The following is a 17828-nucleotide window of genomic DNA, read 5'->3' on the forward strand; positions in this document are numbered from 1 at the left end:
GCTTTTTCATTTTTTGCTTTTTTGAGTTTCTTTTTTGAGTTTTTTCTTGCACAAATTCTGAACGTTTTGTCCACGTTTTTCAAGGTAAGATGATCAATCTCAGACATTTGACAGGAAAAAAACAGATCCTTCTTTGAGAAAGAATCCATTAAAATTAAATATTGTCATTGCTAATCCGTAGTTACTGGTCTTATCCAGAAATGACTGTAAAATGAAGAGTAATGTTGCTAGTAGTATTTGAATGCACGGCACATGATTAAACAGATAATGAGGTCCTGACTCCTAGGTAAATTTTCTAGGGACTTTGCTTGTTGTCCAATCTAAGTCATGTTTTCTATCCTTAATTCAACTTTGTGTCATTTGGTTAGTGACCTCCTCTGTATATGAAAATGCCAGACTTTAATGTCTCTGTCAGCTTTTATTGGTTACATACAGTCAAGTAAAAAGAAAGAAGCCAAAATGCTTGTTAAAATGTTCAACCAGAACTCTTCAGAACAGGTCAGTCGGACCAAATGTTACACATTACACCTGTGTTTTGTTGCTTCGATTAATTCTTCATTCTTCAGTCTGCAAGATGCTCTTTCCACTTAATCCTGTAAAGTGGCAATGTGTACAGCTTTAACAGTAGCTAGACCGCAAAGCTTATTTTGTGGAAGAAATCAGATGTTTTATTTATGTTTTTTTTTTTTTTTTTGCTTCAGCATTCTTTCGCTCTCGCAACACTTTGAAAAACTAAGTCAGCACTTGAGACACTAATCCCTCAGCATTAAGGTTTGGTCTTCAACTACTTAACTGACATTGTTTCGCGTTAGATGGATGTGGGCTTTGCTTTCGGGATGACTAATGAGTCCATATTGATGCGTTATTCTGCGGTTGTTAGAAAACGACAAATGTCGCCAGATAAACTGCGAGACTGCATGAGGGAACTTCTCTTGTCATGTGGGTTTTATTCAACAAATGGATTTCCAATTTGACTGGACGTTCAATCCTCCATGCCCTCAGGCGCACTGTAAACACAAGTGGCTGAGAAGTGCCTTCTCAGGCAGGCTGAAGCCATTTGTTAGTGCGGATACTTCTCCATTGCTGGAGGCTGTAACACCTGCCTGAAAAGCCAAATCGCTCTCACTTCATCTTAACGCTTCTGCCACCCAAAGCACTGAAAACATGTAATTTTCTTTGATTTAGGCAGAGCGTGAATGGAAACCAGTGTCTTTTTAATGGAGCGAGAGAATCGCATTCTTCCTCTGATCTCTGTTTTGGGTGTCATTTTCCCTGGCAGTTAGGAGTAGGAGCCTGCTTTTAATGAGACCTGGATCTAAAATTATCTCTATTAACTCAAGGATTATACTCAATCAAATCACAAATGTGAAGTAAAAACGTGACGTTGCTGGTTGTAAGATCTTATTTCTCTAGAGAGACGGGTGCATTAAAAAAGGGCAATTTAGCTACAAATGCAATCTGTGTGCTGTAGTATTAAACAGGCTCTTCATTTCTTTTCCAATACCGTTTTAGCTTTTTGCTGTAAAATCTGAAATGAAGTCTCTTGCTCCCCCCCCCTCCCCCCCTCATCCTCCTATTTTCTGTAATGATCCTCCAATTGGGGAAAGCAGCAGTGTGATATTATATGTTCATCATACACAGTCTGCACTGAGTTCACATTGTGTCTGATAATAATTCAGACATGGGAAATTCAGAGGTACAGCTGGATGGTCAGCACTGTCACTGACTTCTGCCCTCAGAAAGTGGTCCGCAGGTTGATTATGCTCATGTTAGACTGATCTGTGTATGCGTTTTCTGATCCTTGTCAGATATTTCTATGGTTTATTACACAACAATAAACAAAGGGGATGGGGGAGGGAGAAGAAAAATACAATTAAGTGGTTTGTCAAAATATTGCTTAGGAATCGTCAATAAATCATGCAAAACTTACTTTGTGTTTCATCATTTCTGTAGGGAAATGTACTGAAGGTCCTATACAAAAGAGCTTAGTTACCTGACTAAACAATTTTTAATACTTTAATACATAAAGTAATATTATTTTTCTCTTTTAACATTTTGTATTTGTTGCTGCGGTTAATTACCAGCCAATAAATTACTAAAATGATTATAGTTTATTTTAAATATTATTTAAATATATTTTTGACTTTATTCTAAACTTCCTTGTGAGGCAAGTATCCTTTTCCTGACCATTAGGTGGCAGCATTGACCTTTGGAATCCATCTAACCAAAATAATGTGATCTTTATTCATCATTATCGCACTCAGACTACGAGGATTTTAATGAAAAAATAGTGTGTGTGGCAGCAAGTGATGTATTGTTTTATATTTTGGATTTATCGTTGCCCTGTTAGTTTGCGGGAAATAAAGCTGGTTTTCTTCCAGCAGTCTGCTTGTTCTACGAGGTTGCTGTTCATTTAGGACTTCTGGGGATTCAAGGAAATCTCACTTGGATCATAATAAGGCAGTATCAGCTGGGTTTTGGTTTGTAATTCAGAAAAGGGTGTAGAAAAATCTGTTTTTAGTTGTCTTTTTAAAACAACCCTGACGTTAGTTTCAATCTGTTAGGGGAAAATTGCATGGTAGGAGTAAGAATTTTGATTTAGTCAGACACAATGTTTTTCATCTATTAATCTAAAACATCTAGTTTTCATGGAGGTTTATTGAATAACATGCAACATTTGTATTGCCCATGTCATTCCTTGTGTTATAACAGATGTTTTAATGTTGCAAACATAAAAAAAAAAAACAGATCTCAGAGTCCATCTTTGAAGCTGACACGAGCACGATGCTGCATCTTGCTGTCATGGGAATTAAAAACTGCAAATTAGCGGAGTTTATCTGGTTTGCTCAGCATCTAGCAAATAGCAAGCTGACAGATGTTACACAAAACTACAGGCTCATTTGTCATATTCATTGCTTTCTCAAACAAAACAGTTATCACACCAAGATAATAGGACTCACAATATGTTTTTCTATGAGGTTTCTAAGCAATGAAAAAGGAATAAACATCTCAGTTTGTGGAGGCGAGGATGAAGAATCTAATTTAATAATAAAATGAACTGTACCGTTTGATAGCTCGATGTAGAGCAATATTCTGAAAATTAGTTTTCTTTTTTTTTGCCGACCACAGTTTTTGCTGATCATGCTGGATTAATGAAAAGCGTCTTCTATTAGACACGCAGAAGACCTAGATGATTTATTTTGTTGAACCAAATCACAGGCAGTCTTAGACGTGGTCTTGCTTTTTTTTTTCTTTAACAGGACGTGCTGAACAACCTGGGCTCCTCAGAACTGGATGAAGATGATCTCATGTTAGACCTGGACCTCTCAGATGATCAGCGGCATCGACATGGTAACTCCTTCCCTGCTACCTCAGTGTAGCCACTCATGTTTTGAAATGCATTAATACAGAATTCAGTCGCCGAGATTCATTTTCACACTCTTCCACGTTCTCTCTCGGTTAATCTCCCCAGATTTTCCTATTCCGACTGCCTTGATTCCTGCCCTCTTTGCTCTTGTGTTTTCTACCTCTCTGTTTCTTTTGTTCAACTGAATTTATTCCGACATTTTAAAACACAAAACCAGTATTTTTATTTCAACCAACATGCATCAGGAACTTTGATCCAGTCACCTCATTTGCAGCAATTTATCTCCCTTTGTTGTTTTGGCATTTCAGTCACGCCGACTTGCTTCGTGGTTGAAAAGTGACTGTCAGAGGAGAGTTATTTCTCCCGCCCTAGCTGCGTGTGGCAAGGACTGCCAAACTGTAACTTCAGCTACTGTTCATATAAAGATTTTATTATACTGAACGAGCGCAGTGAGCTTCTAGAACCGCAAGAGATTATCATATGTGGAGTAACTTAAATAAATATCTCATTCATCAGACGTGGCAACGTTAAATTATTCCCTTTTTTACAACCATTAGCGTTAATTACTGAAACATTGCTGTAAATGGGCCATTTAGCAGGCCATTGTAAATACTGCCACAGCAGATTATGTGACTGATTATCACCTGCAAATGTTTTCTACATATAAACGTGTGTTTTATTTCCTCATTGGAGTACATTCAAGCTTAAAATGGGCTCATGTCCCTTTTTGTTTGTTTCAAGTTGCTCAGAAGCTTCACAACTGCCGGTAAATTCAGCAAATTAAAATACTAATCAGACTTTTTGGTAAAATCAGTCTCTCTTGAAAGGATGTTTGCAGGCTATTGCATAACATGTCATGTTTCTTTTTCTTCTATTTGTGCTGCAATTTAGTTGCAAGTCTATCCTCTCAAAAAAAACTTTCATGCACCTAAGCCTCTGGTGACACATAAGGCATAAGACTACTGATCAGAACACTAATAAGTACGTTTGATTGTAATTTTCTTGTCTTTTTTTTCTTTACTTGCGTTATTTCTTGTTTTTTTTTTTTATAACATTTCTCCTTCAAAGGTAGACTACACATATAGACACATTTATATGAGTTAAAGTTCTGAAGAAGGATGTTGTCCTTGTTTGCTTTTGCCTTGGTAGTGTTTGCCATGTCTGGCTCAAACAAACGAGGTAAATCCCCTTTCAACTCAAATACAAATCAAATATCTCAGATTCTACACCCACTGGCCACTTTTTAAGTAAACTTGGCTAGTACTGGTTTGGACCACCTTCTGGCTTCAAAACTGCAGGCTCTCAGATGCGCATGCATGACGCGAAACTCCAATTGCTCTGTTGGACTGAGATCTAGTGACTGTGGAGGCAATCAGAGTCCACTGTAAGATAATCTGAGCTTTGTGGCTTATAGGATTTCTTGTTGGAAGTAGCTGTCTGAAGATTGGTACACTGTGGTCATAAAAGGGTAGAAATGGTTGGCAACAAGACTCTAGCTTTGGTGCGTGATGCTCGATGAGTGTTCTGGGTCACAAAGTGGGCCAAGAAAAAATGTCTCCCACTCCGTTAAACCACTGCTACCAGCCTGAATTGTTGAAACATAGCATGATGGATTCATGCCTTTCATGTTGTCAGGGTTAGGGTTACGCCAAATTCTTAGTGTTGCGGTCCAGAGTGGGACTCATTGAACAATGCAATATTTTCCAGTCCACTGTTCCCAATTCAGGTATTGTAGCCTTTGTTTGCTGTTATAAGCTGATAGAAGTGGCATCCCGGTGTGGTCTTCTGCTACTGTAGTCCATCAACTTCATGGTTTGCCACGTACCTTTAGAGATGGTATTGAACATACCTTGGATGTGATGAATGTTTTTTTGATCTCCAGTTACCTTTCTATCTTCTCAGACGAATCTGCCTATTCTGCTCTGACCTTTAATGTCAGTAAGGCTTTTACCCCCACACAACTCCAGCTTACTGGGCATTTTCTCTTTTTCTCCATTGTCTTTAAAACCATTGGTTTTGCTTGAAAATTGTTCCATTTCTGAAGCTCTCACACTAGACCGTCCCAACAACTAAGCCACATTCAAATTCCTGTTTCTTCTTTAATCTAATGTCACATAAGATGTTTTTATCACCTATGGATGCTTAAGGCCCTATTTACACGATGTTTTCCAATTAAAACGGGAAAGTTCGGCTATATTTGTTCTGTCCATTTACATGACAATAACAAATGTTTTCTCTGACAACGATATCATTTAAAAACAGGTTCCAGAGTGTAACAGTCCAAAAATGTCCCCGTCTCCATTGTCGTGTAGACAGAAAAAACAGATTTTTTTTCTTACAGGGAATCCCTGGCTTATATGCAAGATGACAGAAATCAGTAGAAATTAACGCACAACATAATGTAGCATTAAAAAAAACACAAAAGAAGAAATTAACAATTGCAGCTAGTGAAGTGCTGTTTGACTCTTCTGAATGTAACCAAAATTAGTGGATATATAATTCAAAGTCACCTTAAGCAACAGTTGAACCTCGTTGTCTGTCCGTAAGAAAACTTTATTCTGTGCCGTCTCGAATGTCTTTTTCAGCTATGGCGGGTTCTAGGGAGAAGGTGCATTTCTTTTCCCCGAAGAACACAGCACCAACTAGTGGCTTGGAGAGGGAATTACACCATTGATACATCGCTACTGCTGCCATTTAAATGGAGATTGTATTTTTAACATTGTCATGTACACGTGTAAACGGAAATTAAATAAATCGTAAAATGGGATCTTAGTAAGTTGCTGCCAGATGATTGCCTAATTGAGTAAAGTTAGTATCCACTGCTTAGTATTTGCCAAACAGTGTGAAATTAAGACTAAAAAAGGAACTTCAACTCTGTTAAACCACATTTGTGTTAGAGACCAGCTGGGTTTAGGCTGAGCTCTTGTGCACTCACACCAAAAACACACACGTACACAAATAATGAAGGCGTCTCTACAGGCACCGGCTGATGCAGAGCTAAAGGAGGCACCATCATTAATACATACTAGCGCACAAGCGTGGATGCTTAGTCATTAGACCTAATGGTTTGCAGACTGTAGCATGAAATTAAAGGTTTGATGAATTGTTCTCATAAAGTCAAGGGACTAAGATTTTGTGCTTGCTATAAAAGAGTAGGGTTCTTCTACATAATCAAAGTGAGTCATTTAAAGACACACACACACACACACACACAGAGCTCTCAGGCGGTAGTGTACAGCGCCTCAAACATGTACAGGCTCATATAAACACACACAGTCGCAAATGAATACACCCCTGTCCCACAGGTCTGCACACACCTACACACTCTTATTGGTGCTTCACATTTTTACCTCTCCCATGTGGCCTGTTGAGGGCCTTTATTAAAAAGAAAGCTGTTTCACTGCAATTTATGGGCAACTGAGTTCAGCAGCCATGGACAGACAGACCGGACAGTCGGACCTCCGCAAAGACTGGAAGAAATGCAAACTCCTGTGCTTTTACTCTAATTTACCCTTTAGAAAGGCCAAGGGATCTTTTAAACACTGCGTTTACTTACTCAAATGTTTTCTGGTCAGTTTTTTGTTTACGTCGTTGATGATTATAAATAAGCTGAGAAATGTAATATTAATGTATGCTTCTGTTGCTAGTGTCCAGAGAGGACTCGAGCCAATCCCTAACATCCTGCCTCAACCTACTTCCGTCCCCCTTGGATCCACCTGGAGATCGCTTTGCAGGGAAAGAGAACATTCTGAGGTAAGTTTATGTGCGGTGAATAAATGCATCGGCCTGCTTTGCACGTTTCTACCAAAATGGTAAAAAAAAAATACAAAAGTATTCTGTGCTAACCTTTGAAACTTCTGCGAGTGTAGATAATTTGAGCAGAGTTGTCTTGCATTTTGAGACGGCAAGTGCAGCAGTTGCAAAAAAACAAAGTGTCTTTGATGTGTTTTTAATAAACAGCTTCAACAGAACAGAAAATAAAATGGGGAGGCCTTTGATATTATAAGTAATCATATGAATGCTGTTTTCTTATTTTATTCACTAATATTCAGAGTGTAGTGCCTTATTAAAGTATGTTTGCTACTTTGATTTTATTTTTTTTCCACATATTGTTCCATTGCAATCACAAACTTCAATGCATTATATTGCGATTTTTATCTGATGGACCAAAAACAAAAACAGTGCATGATTGTGAAATAGAAAGAGATGAAAAACTGGAGTGGCATACATATGTGTTCATCCCCATTGATTGAATAGTTTGTAGATCCACCTTTCACTGCAATTCAAGGTGTTTTTGGGTTGTCTCTACCAACTATATTTATACAGTCAGAACAATTTCGCCAATCTTCTTTTTTAAAATGGACAAAGATTAGTGGCATTCATGAACATCAGTTTTCAAGTCTTTGCCAAAAGTCCCTAACGAGATTGAGGTTTAGGCTGTTAACTCATGAAATCAAAGGAACTTCTAGCGGGTTTTACTTCCTTGTTATCCTGTTTTTAGCTCCAAACACCTAACCTGACAACAGCCAGATGTATGTATCACTCCGCCTAGCTCCACTCACTTACATCTGGGACAGCCGTCCATAGGCATTGCCTTTACTAAGGCTGGGGCTATCAAAAACTCCTTGCATATGATTGATAGCCACTTGTCTGTCATCTTATATCAACGTGCTATTTCACCAGTCACACCGAAGCTAACCTGAGCTGATGAGACCGACGCCGGAAAAAAAAAACCTTTTTTTTTTTTTTATGTGTTTGCGGCTCTAGTGCAGGGTTTCCCGCAGCGCTATCTTGGCGAGGCGGCCGCGGAAAACGTGTCGTCCACCCCCCCCCCCCCCCGCTCCGCGGAGAAAAAGTCATCCACCCCCGCCCCCGAGTCGGTCCGCCTCGCAAAAGCAAATCCATGCGGGAAACACTGTAGTGGCACACCTTTTATTGACAGTGAGCTGGCAGGAAGAGGGGGAAGACAGGCGGCAAAGCGCCGCGGGTCGGAGTCGATCCCGGGCTGACCGCGTTGAGGACTAATAGGCCTCCCAATATGGTTAGCGCTAACCGCTAACCGCTCCGGGGCGCGTCCGCGTACGCGCCCCGGAAAACAAAACTTGCCAAATCCGGTCGGGAGAAGGGCGAAAACATGGTTTCCACCAACAAAAGCCTTCAGAGGCGTTCTCTGATGTTCTTTTAATGAAACAATATTAGGTAGATCAGCCCTCACGTGCTTCCCTGTCCTTCCTAGGAAAATCATCCGCCCACGGCTATCTCTATGTTTCATGGTGGCCGTGGTGTGTTCAGGCTCTTAGTGTATCAATACACACAGCGTTTTGGCATGTAGACCAAAAAGGTAACAGTTTGGTCTTATCTGACTGGCACACCTTCCCCACATGTTGGCTGTGTGTCCTACATGGCTTTTGGCAAACTACAGAGGGGAATTCTTTCAGCTGGGTGGACAGCCAGGTGTTGGTAGGTTTGCCATACTAATTTTCAGATGATGGATTGAACAGTGTTCTGAGGTATGTGCAGGGCTTGGTACAATATTTTGTAACCTAACCCTGGTTTAAGCTTCTCTACGACTTTATCCTTCACCTGTCTGGTTCTTCTTTGGTCTTCCTGATGCTGTTTGTTCTCCAGTCCTTTCTAACAAATCTCTGCCATCTTCAGAGAAAAGCTATTTAGACAGAGATTAGATTACAAACAGACATGCTATATTTACTCATATATATTTAGATACATTGTCAAGGTTTGTTGCCATAGATTTTATTTAGGGGTAAAACGGGGATGCACATCACCTTTTCCAAAGTCTTATTTGTATAAAAACTCACTTCACTTCACAAATCTTTGACTTCACTTAAAAATTGTTTGTGGTGGTAATACGACAGAATGTGAAAACGATCAGGGTTTGTTAATGCTTCTGCAAAGAACTGCATATATCTAGTTCAGAAACTAAACCTCGTCTCGCCCATTGAGTTGGGCTGTCAATGTAATCCAATTTGAATGATTACAAAGAAAAAATAGATTAATTAATTATCCTGTTTTACGGGGTTTCTGTAGGGCTTTAAAAGTTTATAAAAATTAACATGGAATAACCTCAATTTTAGGCATTGAGAGATTTTAAATATGCCCAAACTTGTAGGGCCAGGGCGTTGTAGCTGTTAAAAGATGCTCCTGAAACTGATAAACCTGTGAATCGTTTAGAGAAATGACCCTTTGAGGTGATTTCATTTCAATTTGGGCTCCATACATTTCTTGCGGACACAAAAAACAATCTTTTAAGGATTATCTTAAAATGTGAAAATTCAGAATTTTTGCCCCTGTTTAAAACTATTTTTTTCATTCTGGAAAACTTTTATTGTGCAAAGTTAAAAACAGGGAATGAAACAAAATGCCTCCCAAATCCACCGCCAGCTGGCCACATTTTATACAAATTGCATTAAAGGACCCAAATTAAGTACCAGTTGGGGGAAATAAAAACAAACAACAACAACAACAAAAAATACCCATGGCTGAGAGCCAATGAAAATTGATGCAAGTCTGCAGCTTAAAAATGGATAATCTATATATAAAGGTTCAATTCAATTCAGTTTTATTTATATAACACCAACTTACAACACATGTAAATTGGCACAAAAAGCACAGAAGCACACATTTATCCAGGAATCCTTTATACATTATATAGTAATAGCAGATGATCTGCTTTCCCTGGATGATATCACAGCTAACGGACGCCAGACCAGATGTACCTACTATGAAGAAAAAAAAAATTACCAAACAAAAAGTTTAAATAACAAACAATGCAAACTGGAAAAAAGTAGGAGAACTCAGCAGAATGAGGAAAAACAGATCTTGATGTCCTCCAGCAGCCTAAGCCTATAGCAGCTTAACTACAGAGATAGCTCAAGGTAAGCTAAGCCAATCTAACTAGAAGATTTGTCAAAAAGGAAAGTTTTAAGTTTAGTCTTAAAAGTAGACAGGGTAGATCTGGTAGTTCCTAGAGTCTCTAAAAGTAGAATGAAAGGCAGTTCTTTTAGTTGTGCTCTGTAGGAACATATGGGATAATCAGGTCTCTGCTATCTGATGGAGCTTGATTATTAAGGGCTTTATACGTGCGAAGAAGAATTTTAAATTCTATTCTTGATTTAACAGGAAGCCGATGAAGGGAGGCTAAAATTGGAGAAATATGATCCCTCTTGTTGATTTTCATCAGAACTCTTCCTGCAGCATTTTTGATCCGCTGAAGACTTTGAACTGCATTTTGTGGCCTTCCTGATGGTAAAGAATTACAATCGTCCAGCCTTGAAGTAACAAATGCATGGACTAGTCTTTCAGTGTCATTCCTGGACAGAATATTTTCAATTTTGGTAATATTCACCCTGGAAACCTGTTTAATATGAGATTTAAATGGCAGGTCTTGGTAAAGAAATAACACCAAGTTTTTTTTTTTTTTTACTTTATTATAGAGGGCAATTTAATGCCATCTAGATTAAGTGATTGATTAAGAAGCATGCAAAAATACAAGTTACTTAAATAAAACTTTGTTATCTTAACTTATTACATAAGCTACACATTAATCATTGAGTTGGTTACTAAGTTAACTAATCGTAGTTATTTAAAACGAGCCCTGGATGTGTTGCATTAAAATCAGTTATTACCTCATTGAATCCTGCAGAAACGCTGTGTACAAACTCTTGGCAGGTGGGTTGGTAGGACTAGTTTGAAAACAGCGTCACCAATGTTTCATTGAATCAGGATATTTGTTCTTTTTTTCCTCACTCCTGATGGCTGTCTTTAGGAAATGAACGTGTTGATGGTGAAATCAAAAGTGACAGACTGAATGTTTTTTTTTTTTCCCATCTTTTTTTTTTTTTTTCATTTTTAACCTTCTTTCTCCCGGTGCTGTGATTTGCTGGCTCCATTTCTAAATTTGGAAACACTTCCGATATTTGTCCGAGTGCATTTTTCATGAGCATCTATCGACTGGAAGTAATGGATTTAGCTGCGAAGCAACAGCGCCGCTGGAGTGCTCAGCACATTTTGTTTTTCAGACCAAAATGTACCCAGAGAAGGGACAGAATGAGCGAGAGACAACAAATCAGTTCAGCATAAAGCGCTGCCCGCGCTAACATTATTCCAAAAAGGTGAAATAGTGAAATGATCAGAAACAAAATGAGGTTGTTGCTTGACAATTTGTGTATGACAAATAATTGCAGAGTAAACCTCCAGGAATATAATAGCCCTGATCATGCCATCTGTTACTGAATAGTATTATGTTCATGGCTGAATAGGACAATAGCCACAGACACAAAAAGACGGGGGAAAAACAGGCCATGGTCTGGTGTTGGCTGACAAACCTCTGCATCCAGCCGGTGCATACGGTATGCGGGGCTCAAGGATCTTATTTTATACATGTACCACCTAGGGGGCAATTATCCTCTGTAAAATACAGCTTCATTTCAGGAGAGCTGGAAAACAATTTATTACTTTTTAATTTATATAAGTGAAAGAAAGGAAGGGTATTGTTTATTCCACGAGCTCCTCTTCTTTGCTGTTTTGTATAAATGTGTAATGGGTTTAATGCGTTTTCACCTCCTTTGAGATGAAACCCAAAGGTGAAGGCTGGATGAATAAATTAAATCCCAGAGAATGAATATGCAGGCTGTTTCCATTCTGCTAGAAAACAAGGGTAGAGTCTTTAAAGGGAACATCTAGGTTTTCTGTTTGTACATATAGGGGGCTCTCTGTCAGACAGTTTTTTACGTACAGGATTGGATTTGGCCACTTACCTTGTCTCAGTGCTTGTAGTCTGGATGCATCTTGTTCATAACGCACAGTTGCTTTTCTCCAAACGGACACGCATACAGATGGGGCTGCTCTGTGGATGAGGCTTATTTGGTTTTATGGAGCCAGTGGGTAATAAAAGGTTGTATCACCAGTGGTGTCTGGTGGTCTATCTGACAAGCCTGCACTGATTATTACTTTACCTTTCATTGTTCCTCCCCCCCGCTCTCTAGTTGAATTTATTTGATTCCTGCTGGTGCCACCTACTGAGTAAATATACAGTGTCTGTCCAAACATGCTTACAAAATTGTCAAAGATTGCCGTTGTGTGTGTGTGTGTTTTTATTTTTTTTAGAGAGATAGTGTAGGTCAACTTGTGTGTTTGTGGACTGAAGTACATTTTAAAAGATTTATACAGAACAATGAGACCCTGGATGGACCAGAGCCTCTTCTTTCTGATTTTCTTTGTTTGTACGTCTTGAAAATGTTGGTGAAGAGATTTCTTTGTCCACACCGTGTCAGTGAGTCATGCAGGCAAAGTTTTTAACCCACCCAAGGTATTTGTCAAGCCCTTCATATGTTGCTTTATTTGTACTGATGCCTCTCTTGTCTTCAAATGCAGCTACAGCGATACATTTGTTCCTGCACATATTTTTCTGGTTTAATATAAGATTGAGGCTGAAAATCAGTCATCTAAAATTTTTTTATTTTTTTTTTAGCTTGACTTGGTTTACTTTGATGGTTACTAGGGATGGCTGATATGGGCTTGAAATTTTATCACAATATTGCATGAAATCTTTTTGCAATGACAAACATTTTGGCTAAAAATTAATGATTGGATACAGTTTAGAACTACATAAACAGAAAACACACAAATTAATCAGAGTGTAAAGAAAAGAAAAATAAAGTGTAAAAAAAACCTAAAAAACTATTTGTTAATCTCTCAGGGATACATCACAGGTTGGCCAGAAAGTTTGAATTATGTAAATCTATTGTCCACTAAACCTAAGGTAACAAACCTTTTAGTGGGTTAAAACCTAGTTAAAACCAAAGCTATGTTGTATCTTAAAAAGCAACAGAAGACATATTTATATGTCACTATCTATATTGTGACAGACAGCAATCCAGATTTCTTACTTGGCTTAAAAAACATTGAGACAATTTACTGCAATGCTACAAATAACCGCTTGATAGTTACAAAGATGTTTCCTTTCCCACCAGCCATCAGCAGCGAAGGCGCTGTTTCCGCCATCATTTTGTTATTTTGATTTTTTTTTATTCTCTTCTTGTCAGACAAATGCTCCTACTTTGAACAAAATACTTTTGTTCAAAGTCAAAAGCAAGTCTCAAAAATCTTAGTGACTGAAACAGGTGGATGTTTACTGGAGGTATGCTGTTTGCCTACATATTACATTGCTTTAGTTTTACTTCATATCATGCACTCTTTTATCAATATTTGTCCTTAAACATCTCAATCTATTACTGGAACATGTGAGATAAAATATTTACCCCATAAGATATAAATAAGAATTTGTGTTTTTAGTAAACTTGTGGAAATAGGTCAATATCTGTTAATGAGGAACTTCTGACTGAATCAAACAAGAATTGCTTTTATTTTGCACGAATCTTGAGTCAATTCTCACGTTTTTAAGGCTAAGTCAAGTCTGGGGTGTTTAGAGCATTTGGGTCCGTCAATTGATTTAAAAATTTGAAGAGAAAACAGTTGTAACAAACAGTAATAAGCATCATTGTGTGACTATATGATTTAGAAAATTTGCCGCAGAGGTGACGAGGAGTCCTTAAAGTTTTGGACAGATTTGACAAGCCTTCATTACCTCTGTGACAGCTGTAAATGCTGCGGCGCGTGAGAAAATGGCTGGAAATTAGCGTTTCTTCCCTGGCTAAGGCGCAGCTGCTGGCAGGTGTTAATTTCTCACCATTTTAGTTCAGCGTCTTAACTGATTTCCTCTAACAAAACATTTTCACACAAATTTTGTTGGGAATAGTGCTAGGGCTGTGTGTCTAGAAGCCGAGATTGGATTGGGGGGGGGGGATGTGTTTGCCCAGGGCTTCCTCCATGTCTTTCACAGTCTTCCCTTTCCTCCAAGTTTCTTTTGCTCTTTGTCTCAGGTTCCACATTCCCTCGAGGGGACATTGATTTGCTGCAGGCGGAGCAAGCTCCCTTCTGCTCACACTCAAAACACAAACACACACACACTCACACAGATATATATATATATATATATATATATATAAAGTGGTTTTTCTATTTCTTTAGAGAACGGTACACAGATTTAATCAAATTTTCCTGAGACTTATCCCAAAACTCTTCCTTACATAATCCAAGCCGAAAGTAAAACTTCCCTTTTTTAAAAGCAATGATTTGTATCATAGGGACTTTGGGGGCCTTGTGCTCTAAAAAGAATCTGGTCTGAACGTTGTGTTTGAGTAAACAGAATTATGTCCCCACAACATAACACAAGCGAGTCCACATACACACCTGTCAGTCAGTCAGCATGTCCAGAGAGAGTATCGGTACCGATAGACAGACCGCACTGAACATCTGCTGGAAGCTCGCAAATGAAAATGCACAGTCTTGCATGCATACATCTGTTTAATGGTCGATGCTTGGATGATTTTGTTGTCAGGCATTTCATTTTCTGTCTTTGAGGTGCAAGTATTACTTCTGTAAAATGGTGACATTCAATTTTCACGTGCAGAATATAAAAAGTGTTATTTTTTATTTTATTTTTTTGGATGGATAAATGTGTTTCGGGGATGCAAAATGCAGAAGATTTTAGTTTAAATGGGGAGAAAAGGAGATCTTGGAAACAGATGGATGCATCTAAATAAATTGGAGCAACCAAAAGTTTAAGCTTTAACTTTAAATCAGTTAAAATAATTAAACTTGTATTGATTTATTTCACACAAAGGGATATATATTTAAATAATTTATTTGTATATATATTTTAATGACTTTGGGTTACACCTAATTAAAAACAATGAGTAAATTCAGTTTCCCAGAAAATATTACAGAAACAAAGAAATAGATTTTTAAGACATGCATCTTGTAGCATTTTCACAACACAATCACGTGGAAGCCGGCTGACTTGACAGTTGTCCAGCACACAGACATTGGTATCCTGGACAAGGATATTACTAAAGAAGCTGGCTATTCAGATGCCCGTATGCCAATAGTAAAGGAAGATTTAGTGGAAGGACAAGTGTGGTTGAAATGACATTTTGTCATTGAATTTATAGAAGACCCAAATGGAGTCACGTGGAAGGAATTATTGTGCTTAAAGGCTTATATTTAACAAGATTTTGTTCAGGTTTACAAGAATGTTGCAGAAAAAGGATGTAGGATGCAACTGTTACATTCCTTTTGTTTAGCCAGCCCTGAAGCATAGCTGACATCAGTTTAATGTGGGCTTAGAAGAAAACAGACCAAACTGTTGGTCAGTGCACCCATGTACATGTAGTTTACTCTGATTAAACTACATGTTGCAGTTAATACATGTGGGGAGTCCAAAAGACTACAAAAGAGTGGAGAAGAATAAAACATTGTTTTTAGGTCCAGTGTGAAGTTTCTACACTGAGTGATGATTTGGGGTGCCATGTCATCTGTTTGTGGTGGTGCATTGATGCATGTTTCATGCATTCGCGCATGCTGCACAAATGGCATGAAATGCTTCTTAATTTGAATTTATTTAAATTGATATATACCAATATAGCCGTGTTTCCCAACCCTGGTCCTCATGGCACACTGCCCTGCACGTTTTAGATGTCCCCCTGCTTAAGAACGCCTGATTTCAATCGATGGCTGATTAACAGGTTTTTGCTTAACTGCAATCATCTGAATCAGGTGTCTTAAAGCAGGGAAAGATCGAAAACATGCAGGGCAGTGTGCCTTGAGGACCAGGATTGGGAAACACTGCTATAAAGTGTCCTGTAATTACTTGGATACACATAAAGAAAATAGCAGGATGTCCCCGCAGCACACAGTTTGCATCTGTCATTAGAGAAACGGTAAACTATGATAATTTCTCTTCACTGCAGCTCTAGATGCCTCCACCACTATCTACTTGTACTGAGAGTATCTCAGATATGTGACAGATTATGGTCTGAATCGTCTTACAAGCTTGTCCAAATATTCAGATTGTGAAAAATATTAAATTACTGACATCGAGATGAGCTACATCTTTAGAGAACACAGATGGCATAATTTACATGGTAGATTAATAAGGAGGATTTAGTTTCATTTGCTATTGCTAAATAAAGTGGTGTTCTGGCTTTTTTTTTGCATGTTTGGAGCTGAGATGGCACCAGCTCCTTGTGACGATACTTTTTTTTCCCCAGCCCCTGATGGAGGGTGCATCAGACCAGTGAATATTTCGGTGATGTATCTTTAATGCCCGTGTTGCGTTGTGTGTTGCGTTAAGACACCGACTCTTCCCCTGTCTTCCCTATAAAAATGACGCAGAGGAAATTAAATTTTGACAGTGTGGATATAGCTTGCCTGTTGCTATGGTAGCAGCAGTCTGCCTGTTGAGCGCTCCCTGTCCATTCTTCTGTCCCTTCTTCCTTTCTGATTTCACCACTGTTGATTACCATGCAGAGGACAGGTAGACCCAGCGGTGTCTCTGTCTGTCAGCATGCAGTGGGCAATAAGTCTCTGAGAACCGATGTGCACATGCAACATGTGAGGGCTTATTAGGAAAATGTCAGCATTTATGCACAGTTGTACTGTTTCAAGTGCATGTTTATTTAAATGCGACGGAAGTGAAGCCACTGAAACTAAATTAACAGGTATACTAGATGTAGCACTTGCATTAGTCGCCGGCATCACAGACTATGGAAAAAATAAAAAAAATCAAAGCTCTTATAACACCATGAGCTGGATTTTAACACACTGCTGAGAAGCAACAGCAAGTGGAGAAAATGCACACTCTACTTCTAACACATTTCCCTCTCCTAGGTTTGGTTTTAAATGTGCTATTGTAAACATAGGCCAGTATGAGATTCACAAAGTATAATCACCTTGACTAAAAATATAATGCCATCATAATATCACAGTATTTAAACATAAGTTCAAAATAGAAATGCATATGATTGAGTTATCACTTTTTTTCAGGTTTGTTGGGAAACGCACAAAATAATACGGCAATAAATTATGTTGATTCTGGCAAAAACTAATTTTTTTTAATTTTTGACAAAAAATGACGTAGCCCATTATTTTAGGAAGGTGACGATAGTTATAATGTTATCTAACATTTCTTGGTAAGTAAAAATATAAAATCGGCAATCACCAACTAGTAAAATGAATGTAGATTCAATTACATCTGCTCATTGTGCAGAACAGTGTACCTTTTCTGCCATTTGGCTCTTGGTAAAAACACGACAAATGTACCAAGCTGATATAGATGATTGCATATATTGTGCTGCCTGCTCAAGTAGCCACGCTGCAGACAAACAACTCCTTAAAGGAGCAGTAAGCGAAATGTCATTATTTTAAATAGAAAGATCTATATAGTTTTGTGTAGAACTAAAGGTATCTTTTCAGACAGACTATGGTTAAACGTCACACACCATCTCTGCGTTGTTCTCCAATCTCCTGTTTACATAGCCGGGCCGGCAGCGCAGGCACGTGCGTGAACAGCTACCCCCTCCCTGTCCATAAAATGCAACGG

At 38.5% G+C, this 17828-nt stretch overlaps 1 protein-coding gene across 2 annotated transcripts in view; it reads left to right on the forward strand.

The window, feature by feature from the left end:
• Positions 1-17828, forward strand: part of ccser1 (coiled-coil serine-rich protein 1) — a 169273-nt gene that overhangs the window by 22403 nt on the left and 129042 nt on the right. For both annotated transcript variants that reach the window (XM_012857089.3, XM_036143848.1), the window contains exons 5-6: positions 3261-3351; positions 7015-7120. In XM_012857089.3, coding sequence (XP_012712543.2) covers positions 3261-3351; positions 7015-7120 — 197 coding nt within the window. The remainder of the gene's footprint in view (positions 1-3260; positions 3352-7014; positions 7121-17828) is intronic.

Source organism: Fundulus heteroclitus, chromosome 12, assembly GCF_011125445.2.
Source record: "Fundulus heteroclitus isolate FHET01 chromosome 12, MU-UCD_Fhet_4.1, whole genome shotgun sequence".
Classification (NCBI taxonomy): Eukaryota; Metazoa; Chordata; class Actinopteri; order Cyprinodontiformes; family Fundulidae; genus Fundulus; species Fundulus heteroclitus.